This window comes from Rhinoraja longicauda, chromosome 42 (assembly GCF_053455715.1).
Source record: "Rhinoraja longicauda isolate Sanriku21f chromosome 42, sRhiLon1.1, whole genome shotgun sequence".
NCBI lineage: Eukaryota > Metazoa > Chordata > Chondrichthyes > Rajiformes > Arhynchobatidae > Rhinoraja > Rhinoraja longicauda.
In genome coordinates this window covers 2,364,620-2,380,698 of record NC_135994.1, presented here as the reverse complement: position 1 = coordinate 2,380,698, position 16,079 = coordinate 2,364,620, and the positions used below count along the sequence as shown (strand labels likewise).

General features: G+C 39.6%; 1 protein-coding gene across 4 annotated transcripts in view; it reads right to left on the bottom strand.

Moving 5' to 3' along the window:
• The window catches only part of LOC144612037 (spermatogenesis-associated serine-rich protein 2-like), a 79,101-nt gene that overhangs the window by 48,321 nt on the left and 14,701 nt on the right, over positions 1–16,079 (bottom strand). The window contains exon 1 of one of the 4 annotated variants that reach the window (XM_078431514.1): positions 7,633–7,719. The exons of the other annotated variants lie outside the window; for them this stretch is intronic. Coding sequence (XP_078287640.1) covers positions 7,633–7,654 — 22 coding nt within the window. The 5' untranslated portion in view covers positions 7,655–7,719. Of the gene's footprint in view, positions 1–7,632; positions 7,720–16,079 lie in introns of those variants that run through there. 4 annotated transcript variants of the gene reach the window in all.

The following is a 16,079-nucleotide window of genomic DNA, read 5'->3' as shown; positions in this document are numbered from 1 at the left end:
TTGGGTTGGGACATTTCTTCAGACTTACTGGGTCTCAACCTGAAACATTAGCTATCCGTGCTCTCTGGGGATACTGAGTTACTCCAACATTTTGTGCCTTTCTTTGGCAAGCCAGCATCTACAATTCCTTGTTCCTACGCCAGGAAGAGGAGATTCATTTCTAGTTTATATTGTGCTCGAGTTTGAGCTTGAAGTCTATTATGAAGTCCAGGAGCTAATTTGAGATACTATTGGTACTTCTGAAAAACTTTGGTCTTTACTTAATGTTTTGTAAATACAATGTTCCCAAATTTAAAAAAATCACCAACTGTTTTCCTTGTTAAAAATGGAGATGGAACTCAAGGAATTATTACTGTACACTGGATTAGGATATTTCAGACAGATTAGGATATTTCAGCCAACGAGGCACTGAAAGCAAGAGGATATTCCCAATTTCAACTTCCAGGAAACAGGCTTTAGTTTAGTTTTGAGATACAATATGGAAACAGGCCCTTCAGACTGCCAAGTCTCCACTGACCATGATCACCCGGACACTATCTATCTCCCACACACTAGGAATAATTTACAGAAGCCAATCAGTCTACAAACCGGCACGTCTTTGGAGTGCGGGTGGAAACAGGAGCACCCAGAGAAAACCAATGTGGTCACAGGGAGAATGTACAAACCCCGTACCGACAGCATGCACAGTCACGATCATACCCAGGTCTCTGGCGTTGTAAGGCAGCAACTCTACAGCTGCAACACTGTTATATTTGGAAATTTGGGGGGGTTTTCTGGACAGCACTATGTTTGCACTTTTATTTGCATTGCTTTCCTGTCTGGCCAATAACGTTCTTTCAGCTGTTCTAAATTGCCAACTCATCTCTTAAAGAATGATTACCAAGCACATGTTTAAATCAACGCAAAATCTAAATGTACAGCTTTAAATTTGAAAGGAACACATTGTAGAGTGGGCCTTAGTAGAACGAGGGAACACGTTGGCCCCGATGGCCAAGGTTGTGATCCTTGGATGGAAGAATTCTGTCATCTGTACCAGAAAAGTTGTAGCACAGACATTGGACAAATACACAGAAAAGCTACTTTGCAGTATTGTAGAGAACAGAACATGCTTGTTAATGTGAACATTCTGCCAAAGAAAATTTTTCTAAGATTAACTAATTATTACCTCCGACCACGAGAGTCAGGTTTAGAGCAGTTTAGTCTGGTGTGCCAAACATTTTTTCTCTCTTAAAGATAACTTTTTTGGGGAAAGAAGGCAATTATCTACTACAGAGGGATTCCATGAGGAGAAATGAACTGGACACTCGTGCAGTTCTAGTCGCCCCATTACAGGAAGGATGTGGAGGCTTTGGAGAAGGTGCAGAGGTGGTTTACCAGAAGGCCGCCTGGATCAAAGAGTCTCAGCAACATCGAGAGGTTGGATAAACTTGGATTGTTTTCTCTGGAACATTGGAGGTTGAGGGGAGACTTGATAGAAGTATATAAAATTATTTGAGGCATACAGGGTAGACAGTCAGAACTTTTCCCCTCAGGGTGGAAATGTCCAACACTAAACGTCAAAGCTCTAAGGCTGTCCATCATCAATCAGCCTACTCCTATTCAGTATCATTATCAATGATCTGAGATTTAAGTACTAGGCACAAAAGTTTTTTAAATGACTGGCTTTTTTTAGTTTAGTTTAGAGATACAGTGCGGAAACAGGCCCTTCGGCCCACCGGGTCCGCGCTGACCAGCGATCTCCGCACATTAACACCATCCCACACCCACCAGGGACAATTTTTACATTTACCAAGCCAATTAACCTACACACCTGTATGTCTTTTGAGTGTGGGAGGAAACCGAAGATCTCGGAGAAAACCCACGCAGGTCACAGGGAGAACGTACAAACGACGTACAGAGAGCACCCATAGTTGGGATCGAACCTGGGTCTCTGGCGCTGCAAGCGCTGTACGGCAGCAACTCTACCGCTGCGCCACCGTGACCGCCCAATTTTGCACAATTCTCATGACATTTTGCAGTTTTAAATCTTAGGAATGTAGTAATATTTGCGTTAACTCATTTAAATTGTAAACAGAAAAAATGTACAAACAATTAACCATGTCTTAAGAGCAAAAAATAAAATCACAAAATGATATGCACCCGAATCTTAAGTTACTGAAATGCTCAAACTAAATAATGCATTTCATCTGTCAATAAATTGCAATGTCATTGCTGCTTTGTAACAAATGGATTGAGAATTTATGAAAGTGTTAACAGCACAGAAAACAATGGACACTTTAATGAGAAATTGTAAAAGCAAATAAATCAAGCAAAAACGTATACAACAACACTCAGATAAGAGAACAAAAAGCGAGATTATCATTAGTGAGACATTAACCAAATCTTTTAAGAAAAGAAATTAGTTAGCAATTCGAGTCCCAGAGTAATCCTCTACAAGATCATGCAATTCACTTTAGTTAAGGGGAAAGCTGTCGGAACGGGAACATTGCGTAAGATACAGGGAGAGAAACTTGAGTTTTTTTAAATTAAGGTCTTTAACAGGAATAGGCAAACCAAGCACAGAAGATACTAAGCTTCTTGAACGCAGTATTAGCAAAAGCACCCGTGGATATTTCATTTCTGATCCACGTTCACCTATCCTGATTTGCCTTTGACTTCCCGGAATAATGGATTTGTTCACAATATCAATAGATTTAAAAGTTTAAAACTTGAATTACAGAATAGATACAAATCTGAAACAGCAGCTACAAGGTACGGCACAAGGGCCACAAGAGATGCCTTACTCAAGATGTGAGGAAGTTGGTAAGGGCACACTTTATGTGCTTAAGTAGCTTCATAAATATACAGCATGTACCAAGTCGGTGGTCCGTGTAATCCAGATATTCAGAACCAAGAAAAAGAGAGACAAATCAAAGAGTCACAGACCAGTAATGCAGAAAATACTCAAAGTTTTACAAGATGCTATTAATTTTCATCTGAAGTGTACAGTAGCCCAAAATGGAAGTTCAACTTGGTTTCAAAACAATAAGCTGTATTTCAGAGATTAAAAAAACAAATTAGGAAATATCATCCTCAGTGGGCAGTTCGATTTTCAGAAAAAATCACGAATTTCTGCATTGGTTCGAAAAAGGAATTACCATGAAATGAGCAACAGTTAGATTGAAGACCAATCTTTCCCAGTTTTGATTTAAAAAGTCGCTAACATGCACTGTAACACACCGTCTGCCTGTGTCTCTCTTGTTCTCTCTCTGGATGCTCTTTGCCATAAATATTTTTAGTTCAGGCAGTGTGGATAAAGAGTAAAGCTGAGAGGTGAAAACAAAACTCACCTGTGGAGACAGCATATGGAACAAAGCTCTTAATTAACACTTCACATTTGTCTTTATAATTATAGCAATTAGAACTGGGGAAATGAGATGCTATTTAATTGCTAAAACAGACTAACATGAAAACTGCAAGTCTGCAATAGAGTAGGAAATGTTCATAATTTTCAATACTTTAACAAGCAAACTCCAGATTTCAACCTGCAAGTACTTCACAAGCTTTAATGGATTTTAAACAGTAGCTACGGAATAGGCCAATTATCTGGATGCTTTCAAGAGAGAGTTAGATCGAGCTCTTAATGATAGCCGAGTCAAGGGATTTGGGGAGAAACGGGGTACTGATTGTGGATGATCAGCCATGATCACGGTGAATGGCGGTGCTGGCTCGAAGGGCCGAAAGGCCTAATCCTGCACCTATTGTCTATTGAATACCACAAATTATATCTCATCTAATCTCTTCTCATACCCTGTACTATCATTTTTCAAAGCATAAAGTTATAATACAAGAATTGGAGAATATTGAACAAGGAGGAGAATTTAAACCTTGGCAAGATTAAGGAGAATCCCAGGACATTCTACGAGTACTTGGGAACAAGAGCATAGCCATGGAATGAGTTGGTACCGAGGTAATCCATGTGAGGAACCAGGCAATGTCCTGAATTAATATAGACACAAAAAGCTAGAGTAACTCAGCAGGACAGAGGAATGGGTGACGTTTCGGGTCGAGACCAGAGTCTGAAGAAGGGTCTCGACTTGGAACGTCACCCATTCCTTCTCTCCAGAGATGCTGCCTGTCCCGCTGAGTTACTCCAGCTTTTTGTGTCTATCTTTGGTTTAAATTGGCAACTGCAGTTCCTTCCTACACTTATCTGTTCTTATACGTGGAAGATAAGAAGTTCACAGGGAGATAGATCTGGTACAAGGCAGGATTAAGGAGGAGGTGATAAATGTTATGCAACAAGGGGTGATAAATCCCCAGGGCCAAGTTGGATCAATGAGAAGGAAGGAAGGAGGTAGTAGGGGCTCTGATGAACATTCTTGCATCTCAGGAGTAGAGCGCAGCGTTGGTAGGATGCCTTTCAGATTGGTAGTCTGTGACCAGTAGGGTACCACAGAGATCAATGCTGGGACTATGTGAAAGGAGGAGATATAGTTGCCAAGCTTGCAAATGAAGGTAAAGTTGGGTGTTGTGGGTATTGAAGGATGTCCAAAGCTACAGCAGGATACAAATCGGATATAAAGTTGGATTGAGTATTGATGGAATTTGTCAGTGCAGAAATCATTAGGCATAGAAACATAGAAAATAGGTGCAGGAGGAGGCCATTTGGCCCTTTGAGCCAGCACCGCCATTCATTGTGATCATGGCTGATCATCCACAATCAGTAACCTGTGCCTGCTTTCTCCCCATATCCCTTGATCGTGCTAGCCCCTAGAGCTCTATCTCACTCTCTTTTAAATTCATCCAGTGAATTGGCCTCTACTGCCTTCTGTAGCAGAGAATTCCATACATAGGGCAGGTAATCAGAATCTTTTACCCCAGGGGTATTAAAAACAAGAGGTTTAAAAGGAGTTTGTACGTTCTCCCCGTGACCTGCGTGGGTTTTCTCCGAGATCTTCGGTTTCCTCCCACACTCCAAAGGCGTACAGGTATGTAGGTTAATTGGCTGGGTAAATGTAAAAATTGTCCCTAGTGGGTGTAGGATAGTGTTAATGTGCGGGGATCACTGGGCGGCACGGACTTGGAGGGCCGAAAAGGCCTGTTTCCGGCTGTATATATATGATATGATGATATGATATGAAATGAGTTTAAGGCGAGAGGAAGCAGTTCTAAAGTTGATTTGAGGGGAAAGCCTTTGCACAGATGAACGCACAGTGATTGATATCTCAAACAGCATGCTAGAGAAGGTGGAGTCAGATACAATCACTATGTTTAAGAGACATTTAAACAGGTATTTAAATTGGCACAGCATAGACGGGTATTCCAGCTTCAAGTTTCTGGGCACTCACATTTCGGAGAACCTAACATGGTCCAATAACACTGCTGCGCTGGTCAAGAAGGCACAGCAACAACTGTTCTACCTAAGAACACTGAAAAAATCTGGTCTACCCCAACAGCTGCTGACGACCTTCTACTGCTGCACCATAGAAAGCATCCTAACACATGGCATCCCTGTGTGGTATCTCAGCTGCACGGAGGCAGAGAGGAAAGCTCTTCAGCGGGTAGTCCATAGAGTTCTGAGGACTATCGGAACACAGCTACCAGCCTTGGAGGGCATCTACAACACACGATGCCTCAGAAAAGCCACCAGCATCCACAAACACTCTTCACACCCCTGCAACAGTCTGTTCGAACTTCTACCATCGGGCAGACGATACAAGGCCTTCTAATCCCGCACCTCCAGACTCAGGAACAGCTTCATCCCCACGGCCATAGCTGCTATGAACCAGTCCTGCTGAGCCGGATGGTCACATCGCACAGTGATCTGGCACAGATCTACTTGCACTTTATTCGGTTTTAAAACTGTTCTAATTTGTTTCATTGGGTTGTTTAAATTAATACTGACTAGCTAATTAATTTATTGCATCGTATGGGAGGCGCATTCCCAATCTCGTTGTACCCCTGTACAATGACAATAAAGATATATTGTATTGTATTGTATAAACCTAATGCAGGCATAAAGGATGAGGAAAGATGGGCCGATAAGTTAAAATGGATGTGGTGGGCCAAAGAGCTTGTTCCTGGGCAATACAACTCTCAAGATTCGAACTCTGGTTTTAAGCATCAGTACAGGAAACCAAACGAATTGTTAAAGTCAGTACCAAATAAATAAAATGACCACTCCTGATTTATACCGAGTATTGTTGTGGACATCAACCAGCATATATTTCTCTGCAGCTCCGAACGACTCAAAATTTAGATTGAACAGAATAGACAAAGTAACAATTCACACCATTTACAAAGTTAACCGATCAATAATGCAATAATGACAACAAATGATGGAATACACACACTCCCTACAAGTGTTAAGCCACATAAAATTCTACCAGGAGAAACATTACAGGAGGGGCATGGTGAAACTACTTGAAATATAAAAATGTTATATCTTTTTTATTGCGACAATTCACACAAAGCCAAAAGGCTCCTTTATTGAAAAACAAAAATCATGAACCCAAACTTAATTTCTATGTTAAAAAACTTACCTACTTTCTTGGTAGCTCTAGAACAATCCACTCTGCACAGCTCTATGGAAATTTTGAACTGGAACTCTGCATTTTTAAGCATTTCAGAATAAACGCTGGATATATTCCAAATTTCACATTATAGCTGTGCACTTCAGTTCCTGTTTGGCCTGCCTCTAATACTTCTACTTAAGACTGTTGTCACGTTGCCAACAAGGATATTGCATCCCCTTCCATTGAAGGACAGCATTGAATGGGCTCATCATTTTGGCCACAAATGTTTGGTTATTCATTTTACTTTTGAACCATGAACGACAAACAAGCCTAACAATAGAACGGAAAACTAAAATACATTCTTCGTGTATCTGAAAGGAATGTTTGTGCAAAAACAAACCCAATTGGAACCAAAGCTAAAAACAGAAATACGATTCCCATCATTATTGCACAAGAATAAAAAGATGGTGTCATAACAAAATGACATTAATTTTCAACATGTATGGTATCTTCCTGAACGACGTAATTGCCGAGGTTGGCCAGGATTACAGATCAGTTATATCTTAGGCTTATTTAACCCTTCTTTCATTCAACTGATCTTTGCCACAAACACTCTGCCACTGTCAAAAATGAACTGCCCAATTAGTTACAAAGCAATTTTTTAAAGAAAATAACTGGTACAAATCGGAGGTATTTATTCACAAAATGCTGAACTAAGAACTGAAGAAGGGTCTCGACCCGAAACGTCACCCATTCCTTCTCTCCCGAGATGCTGCCTGACCTGCTGAGTTACTCCAGCATTTTGTGAACAAAGCAATTTTTGCTGCCTTATGTGGCTGGAACATACTGCCGAAATCTACTTCGAAAGAAAAACTCCAGCTGCCAATTATTTTTCTTAAGCAAAATGTTTTCTTAGTTTAAAATTCTAATAACACAAAATTCTAAAACCTAGCACAGAGGGTTTAGAATTGGGGAGAAACAAAAACTAGAAAGGGGAATTGAACAACCTGTATAACCGTCGTATTTCAAAGCATAAAAAGACTGCAGAATGGAAAATTAAATGATTTTTTAAATGAATTTATGAATTAAGAATCTTAAATGCATATCAAATATTGTAATATATTGAAATACCAACCTCCATCAAATTGCTGTAACATCTAGAAAGAAATGTTCTGATACACTGTCAAAAGTCACTGCATATCCAGATAAATGATTCATGAACACAGTCTTATGTAATACCACTAATCCCAATGCAAAATTGCTCTGACGTACAGAACTGCTCAGGTGCATACCATCAGCAGTCACCACCTTTCTCAAATATGGTAAACATAGTGACCCTTTGGCAAGAACCTCTATCCTGTTATCAAAATTCTCCCAGCTGTTGCGAGACAAAGTTAAAATTAACATAACCATACGTCAGCAACAAGCATCCACCCAGCAACCAGGACAACAACTGCTCTACCTGTTCTGAAAAGTTGCGTAAACACCAGAACCGGAATTAGCCATTTAGCTTTACACATTGGTTTACCATTCAATAAGATCCTGGTTGACCTTTTCTTCACTTTAAAAAAAATTGCGATCTCAAGCTTGCAAATTTGAATTGACTAATCGTCCAGTTTTGAGAGTGCAGGTTCCAGATTTCCACAGCACTTTATAAAAATGTGTTTCTTGCATTCACTTCTAAATCGGAGGGGGTCAATTTTTTTAAAATTGTTCCACATTCTTCTATCAGAGGACATTGTTTCTCTATATTTAACATCACCTTTCATGCATTAATAGTCAAACACGCATAGCACATTATAATGTAAACCTCAAAGCCACGTCATCACGATGCAACTGCAACGCACCCACTCCGATGCCAATATACTCTCCCTGAAATGCAGTGTCCAAAACTGAAGTGTTTCAGGTGGAATCTGACCAATGCCCAGTCAACTAAAGCACAACTTCCTGCCTTTTCTATGCCAGCTCCCTCAAAATAAAAATCTAACATTTGATTAGTTTGACTATAGACACGTGCACCAGCTTTTAATGTGTGGTGTTTTATAAATTCGGGAAGACTTTTTGGCCAAAAAGCTTTAAGAAAGTGATCAACTATGCTACCTATTTTTATCATTTCAACCACAAAGGGCTCTAATGTCTTTCCTTCAGATAAATAAAATGCAGAAGTTAGCACTAACAAATAGTTCCTTAAATAACAATTTGGCCAATCAGACAAGTATCACAAAGATTCATTCTCCAACATCTTTCCAAATCTACTAAATTCTGCACAATGCAAACAATTTCAAATAGATTGGGTGAATGCACAGAGACTTTTACCCAGAGTATGGGAATCGAGGACAGAGGACATAGGTTTAAGGTGAGGGGAAAGATTTAATACGAACCAGAGGGCCAACTGTTCCACGCAGAAGGTAGTGGGCATATGAAACGAGCTGCCAGAGGAAGCAGTTGAAGCAAGTACGATAACATTTAAAAGCCATTTGACATGTACATGGATAGGTTTAGAGGCGTATAGGCCAAACGCAGGTAAGTGGAAGGACGAATGTAGATGGTTCATCTTGGTTTGCTTGGGCAAGCTGGGCTGAAGGGCCTGTTTCCATGCTGTATGACTAACAACCGACTTAATCAAGATCCAACTCAAACAGTCCTCTGTTCACCATCAACAATAGTTTCTAAATTGAAAACCAGGTTGGTCTTATTTGTGTGGTAAATATAATGATGCAAAAATTAGCTCAATGATGCCCATCAACTCCCCACAGAATATTTGAGTACAGGAGATAAAATGTAGCAACATATTATTTTAACGTTCATTTATTTTACATAATTATTAAAAGAATGGTCTTGGAAGTAAAATTTAAACACTTGGACCAATGCACAATTTACAGTGTGAGCTTATTAACATCTTTAAAATATTAATCATTAACAATAATTGGATTAAATTTGCTGGATATTTGAAGGCGGCAATAACCGGATATGATTAAATAATAGCACTTAACTGACATCAAAATTAATATTTGGAATTAATTGGTATCAAAGTTAGTTTCTGAGATGGAGGCAGAATTGACTTCTGCAGTCTAATTTATATGTTGCTATTAAATACAATTTCTATTTGCAGTCCAAAGCAAATCAATTCTGAGAATGGTCACCTTTATATCGCACAGCGGTAGAGTTGCGCTGTATCTCTAAATCTAAATCTAGACTATTCCACACAAGTTAGAGCAGTATTTAGCAGCTCGTGGTTTGCTTAACCTCTGACTTTTCCTTTTCTTGGAGGAAATGCATGCCAACGTCTAATTGTTTTTGAAAACTATGCCACGTCCACATTTCCCCCTCAGACAAAGCCATTAATACTTGGGTTGATACAAACAAAATTTGAAATTCTATTCCCTGCTTACTAATGTCAGTGGATCTGCCAAACCTTGTCTGAAATTTTAAAGATCAAATACTGTTTCATTCAGAGGATTTTTCTTCCTTAATTGCAGATTAAATTTTTTTTTTTTTTTTTTTTTTTTTAAATCGACATTTATACTTTGCCAATGTTTATAGGTTGTCAAATGCTAATACTTTAAATCTTTCCTGATCTCACCTTTGTGTAATAGATGCAAGACCGCTGAGGGTACATTCGCTCACCACTTTTGGACTTGTCCAAAACTTCACAACTTTTGGTGTCTTTTATTTCAATGGTACTCTACTGTTTTAAATGTCACTTTAACTCCAGACCCTGAAACTGCTCCATTTGGGTATTCCACAAGCTTGAGAAGCTAGACCATAATGCTCGCACAATCTTGGTTTATGGTATGGTAATTGCCAACAGATGTATTTTGAAACTATGGAAATCAGACTCTGCTCCTCAGTTTGAGACTTGGTTAAGAGAATTAATGGGCATCTTACACGTAGAGAGGCTGAGATATGAATTATCTGGCAACCCTCAGAAGTTCAACATATGGAACCCAGTGCTGCAGCATATTAAGGACAAGTAAAACTATCCCCTCAATGCCACACACTTTTGTACCTTCTTTGAATCCAGCAGTGAAAATACTGAAATATTTGACTTGTGAAAATTACCTTGACTCATGTTTTTGTGCTTTTGTCTTTTTTGTCACATTGTAGTTATGTTTTTTAAATTTATTTGTTTGTTTTTGTTTGTTTGTTTTCATGGTTATGTAGGGAAGGGGAGGGATTTACTGTTGTTGTTATATGCACTGTAATTAATTAAATTAATAAATTCATAAAGTGTAAATAAACAATCAGGCAGACAGTGGCCATGAACCACTACACATGAAAATGACTAATTTCAAGATAAATCGTCATTGCTCGGCAGTTACCTCAACTATAAAAATGAATTGTCAATAATCCATTAATTTCATTAGGTGATTAGTTTACTCAAAATAAATAGAGTTCAATATATGCATTTCATTGTTCAACTATCTAAGCAATTTTGCAAATATACGTGCAATTACTTGAAACAATTTTTGATCAAGCAGTTAAAGTGAAGCTACCAAATTAGTTTCTGTGCAGGTGTTCATTTTAATACTTGCACAAAAGGTGCAAAAGGCCCGAAACCAGATGAAAACAAGTAGTAACCACACAATAGACAATAGGTGCAGGAGGAGGCCATTCGGCCCTTCGAGCCAGCACCGCCATTCAATGTGTTCATGGCTGATCATTCTCAATCAGTACCCCGTTCCTGCCTTCTCCCCATACCCCCTGACTCCGCTATCCTTAAGAGCTCTATCTAGCTCTCTCTTGAATGCATTCAGAGAATTGGCCTCCACTGCCTTCTGAGGCAGAGAATTCCACAGATTCACAACTCTGACTGAAAGTTTTTCCTCATCTCAGTTCTAAATGGCCTACCCCTTATTCTTAAACTGTGGCCCCTTGTTCTAGACTCCCCCAACATTGGGAACATGTTTCCTGCCTCTAACGTGTCCAACCCCTGAATAATCTTTTACGTTTCGATAAGATCTCCTCTCATCCTTCTACACAAACCTAAGATAGAATTTATTTTTACCAAATATTAATCATTTGTTTTGCAATGATCCATTTTTAAAACAGTCAATCCATGCCTCCATCTTCTGCTACAAGTGACCCTCCTAGTTTCATTTGTTTCTGACTGGAATCAAATGACAGTAGACATTGTCTATAATAATCTCTACACAAAGCAACTCCGACAAAGGAAGGTAATTGGAACATAGTTGAGGTTGGGCAAGAAAACCAATTATCTGTAACTAAATGTCTAGAATCAGAATAGCAACACTTTCAATGGCAATCACGTGGTGTTGTCCTTTCAGGAGGATACCATGATTTGTCTGTATCCGGGTAAATTTCCTTCACGAGCAGAGTATCAAAAACACCTGGCTGAGGCACTCAGTTCATAAATTTAATCCAAAGATCTGCCTGAGCTGCCCATTAAGTCCTACTCACTCACCATCCTCTCCAACATGGTCTACTGCAGATTCTTTTCCACATAGCCTTAAATTTGTTGGAGCACAATCCATTTTTCCTCCAATCTAATTTTTTAAGTGGTATGCTAATTTTATTCATCTCATAATTTACATGCTACTGAGCCAGATTTCAATGGTTCATACATGTCGTGTTGGTAAATCTTTTAACCACAAATCTAGAAATTTGTCAAAATCTTAAAGGATTACTACTAAAAGTAATTTGGGTAAAACACTAGTCCAATTTGCTCCCAATTTTTATAACATTAACGTGACAGTTTGCAAAAACATTGGATAAAATATACCAGAAAAGGTGCAACGATTCGCACAACCCTGTCAGAGTTTTGACATTCAAGCAACATTGATTTTTACCACCTTGCAACAAGCCATTCTAAGATGTGAAGTCTTAAATTAAAATAAATGCTTCAGATGTCTGGGCCGAGAGCAGACCTTTTTAAAATAACTGCAACCTTTTTCCTCTTAGAACAAGCCAGTCTTTGTTCAAATGTAGACTTTATGGCAATGAAATAAAATCACTCAGAAGCTTAACTACTAATAGATTTTGCTGCAGCTCTTCGGAAAACAAACTGTTCAGGGTTTTAGAGATTTAACACATGTGGTACCAAAGCAATTTACCAGCATTACAAAAGGGCTCCTTGGCTCCAGGAGTTGTGCCAGGGAATTGAAGAACCGCTAACATACTGTTGTTTATAAAGGAACAAATTAAATAATTACAAGCCAGTTAGTTCAACATCAGTGGGATAAGTGTTGCAATGAATTTAAAGGGGAGAAAATCCTCCAATTAGAACAGCTCAGATTAAATCAGGGACAGCCCCACAGAATTGTGAAAGGAAGGGCCTGTCTGATGACCTTGATTGAATTCTTTGCAGTGGTCAAATGGACTTGGTTTGATCACGTCAACATGGACTACAGCAAGGCTCTTGACAATGTTCCTTGAGGCAGGATGATCAGGAAGGTAAAACCTCATGGGAAACGGAGGGTCGTAAACGGGATCCAAAACTAACTTAGTGACAGGAAGCTCTCCGATGAGAGTTCTGAAACATTATCGTCCATTTTTCTTGTTTCCCTTTTCCCTAGCTAGTCTGAAGAAGTGTCTCGACCCGAAACGTCACCCACTCCTCTTCAGAGATGCTGTCTCCGAGTTACTCCAGCGTTTTGTGTCTATCTTTAATGACAGGAAGCAATGGTTGACAGTTCTTTTGCAACAAAGGCCACAGGGTTCAGTCACTTGTCCCTTTTGTTTTCTAATATATGCATATATTAGACTTGTATGTTGGGGGAACGAGATAGAAATTTCCAGATGATGAAAAAAAATTGCCATGTGGTTGACAGTTAAGAGGAAAGTTTTAGATTACAGGAAAATATAGATGGCAGAAAGAGGAGTGTTAAGTGGAATTTAATCCATAAAAGTGAGGTGATCATTTGCATGGGTGTAACAAGATAAGGAAAGGCAATATATTAAGTGGTGTGGAGGAAAAAGGAACCTTAGGAGCACACACCCTCAGATCCTTTAAGGTAACAAAATAGGTCAATGTGGGATTTGGCATATGGGACACTCAGGCATGCATGTGAGTGAGGTCCAAAAAAGAGAGGAAAAAAGCCGAGCGCTTGCGCGAGGCGTACAACGGGGGTAAAAAAAAAAAAAAGGAAAATTTACATACAAAATTACCCGTTTCAAGCCTCTTTTATTGCATTTCAAAGTAAAAACAGACTTTACAAAATAATGTGAATATGTCACTGTATACTAATAACATTTAAGTATATTCGCACATTAATTGATAATCAGCCCAAAAAGGTGGTAATTGGCTTTTCTGTTGTGTTTTATATTTTAACCCCGTCTTAATTAATTTAGTTATATAATCTTGCACTTGAATTTAATATTTACTCATTACAGCTCCACCATTGATTTTCTGGCACTCTTGGTTCCAGAGCTTTGCTGGTTTATCCAGCAGGCCATGGAAGTCGGCTATGGGGATAGATTTGCTGGCTCCAGCTGGGCTGGAGTTCCAGAGCCCCGGCCGCAGGTTGCAAATTCAACCCACCGATCGGCCGTGGAAGTCCCGATGAGGTCGAGATTGGCTGCCTTGCCCAACCTAGGTGCCACATTTCCAGGGAGACTTCCAGGACACGCGGAGGGGGGGGGGGGGGGAGATTTCTCGTGGAAACCCTAGCGACCTCTAGCGGAACCCTAGTGTTCATTACAAGTCTATACATCGTTTTGTTTTCTTTCTTTCGATCCGATTTCTCCATTTATTCGGCAAAGTGAAAAACGTGGAAACCATGCAAAAAGCGCGGAAAATGGATTTAAAAAATGCCGAAATCCGCGGAAACATAACATGCCTGGATGCTTTAACGGATGAGGCACAGAATACAACAGCAGGAACTACATGCATTACATGTTAGACTAATAAGTATTGCACAGCCCATATTACAAGAATGCTGCGCTTACACCAAAAACACACCAAGGTGATTTACAAAGATGTTGCGAAGACTAAAACTGTAGCCAAGAAGTAAGATTGGATCAGCTAGGATTCTTTCCTTTGGAAAAAAAGCAGGTTGAAGGGAGATTTAAAGGAGCCGTGTAAAATTATGAGGGGCCTCGGAGAAAATAGCAAGGGCCTTGTTCTCTCAGCAGAGAAGTCTCAAATCTGGAGGTTTAGGATTAGAGAAGAGAACAAGGAAAAATATTTTCATCCAGAGTGGTTGGGATCTGGAACTCTCTCCCTCAAAGGACAGGCAAGTCAGAAACTTTCACCACCTGTACAAATTACCTGGGATGCGTGCTTGAAGAGCTGTGAGCTGCAACACTATGAATCTAGTGCTCAAGGCAAGATTAGGCTCATTAGCTCTTATGACCTGCATGAACAATGGTAGAACAGACTCATCCACATCATAGATTTTGATACATTAATACCTGCACTAACCTTGCTCAAACAGTTCGATGTAAAATCTCTCAATAGCTATAGAATTTTCTACCCATGTCTGAAGTGAAAGGATCTAGTTTCTGTTCAGCACTTTTATCCCCCATTCCAGATCAAAACTGAGGTTAGCCACTATTTTAACCACAATTTTATGAAATAATTGCAACATCTTCCTGTCTACTCCTCAAATACTTATTTTGTGGTTGTTCTGCACACACATTTTGGTTTGAATTAATTTATTTCCCAACACATCATCAGGCTTCTCTCCAAAGCACTGGCAAGAAATTTGCCACTGCAAATTGCAGTGGCAATTGCACAGAGCCATTGCACAACCCCCAATGGCTAAATGGTGTTTATTGCCAGAGGTTTAGGTTTATAATTGTCATGTATGTTGAAGCACAATGAAAAGCTATTTTGCACCAAACAGATAATACTCTACATAAATACAATTCAAATCAAACTCAAGTACAATAGGTAGAGCAGAGGGGAAAATACAGAGTGCAGAATATAGTTCTCAGCATTGTAGCACACCAGTTGCATAGAAAAAAGAAAATCCCATATCCGCAATGGGGTAGGAGCAAATCAAAGAGTGCCCTCGCCTTTGGTAGGACTGTTCAGAAGCCTGATAGTGGAAGGGAAGAAGCTGTTCCAGAGTCTGGTGGTGCACGCTTTCAAGCTTCTGCCCAACAGGCATGGGAGCAAGAGGATTGACCCAGGTGGGACAAGTCTTTGAATGAAGGAAGTGAAAGCTGATAGTTTGTATAGCAGCGGCTACTTATTAGCAAAATCCTGAAGATCAAGAACACCTCCAGCAAATGAAAGGAACATTCAAGACCTTGTTTGAGGTAACTGGATCATCTTGGCTGAGTGAGCCAAGGAGCACATTATATGTCACCACTTGTGAAATAGCTCAGGATTCCTATTTTATGAAATGTAGGGCAATTCACACATTGTATTTCAAAAAGGAAAGAAAAATCATTGATATTATCAATGCCGAGTTCCCCACCATCTTTGTCCGAAATAGCACTATTCCAAATATATTCACAAAATGCTGGAGTAACTCAGGTCAGGCAGCATCTCGGGAGAGAAGGAATGGGTGACGTTTCGGGTCGAGACCCTTCTTCAGCTGCCTGACCTGCTGAGTTACTCCAGCATTTTGTGAATAAATACCTTCGATTTGTACCAGCATCTGCAGTTATTTT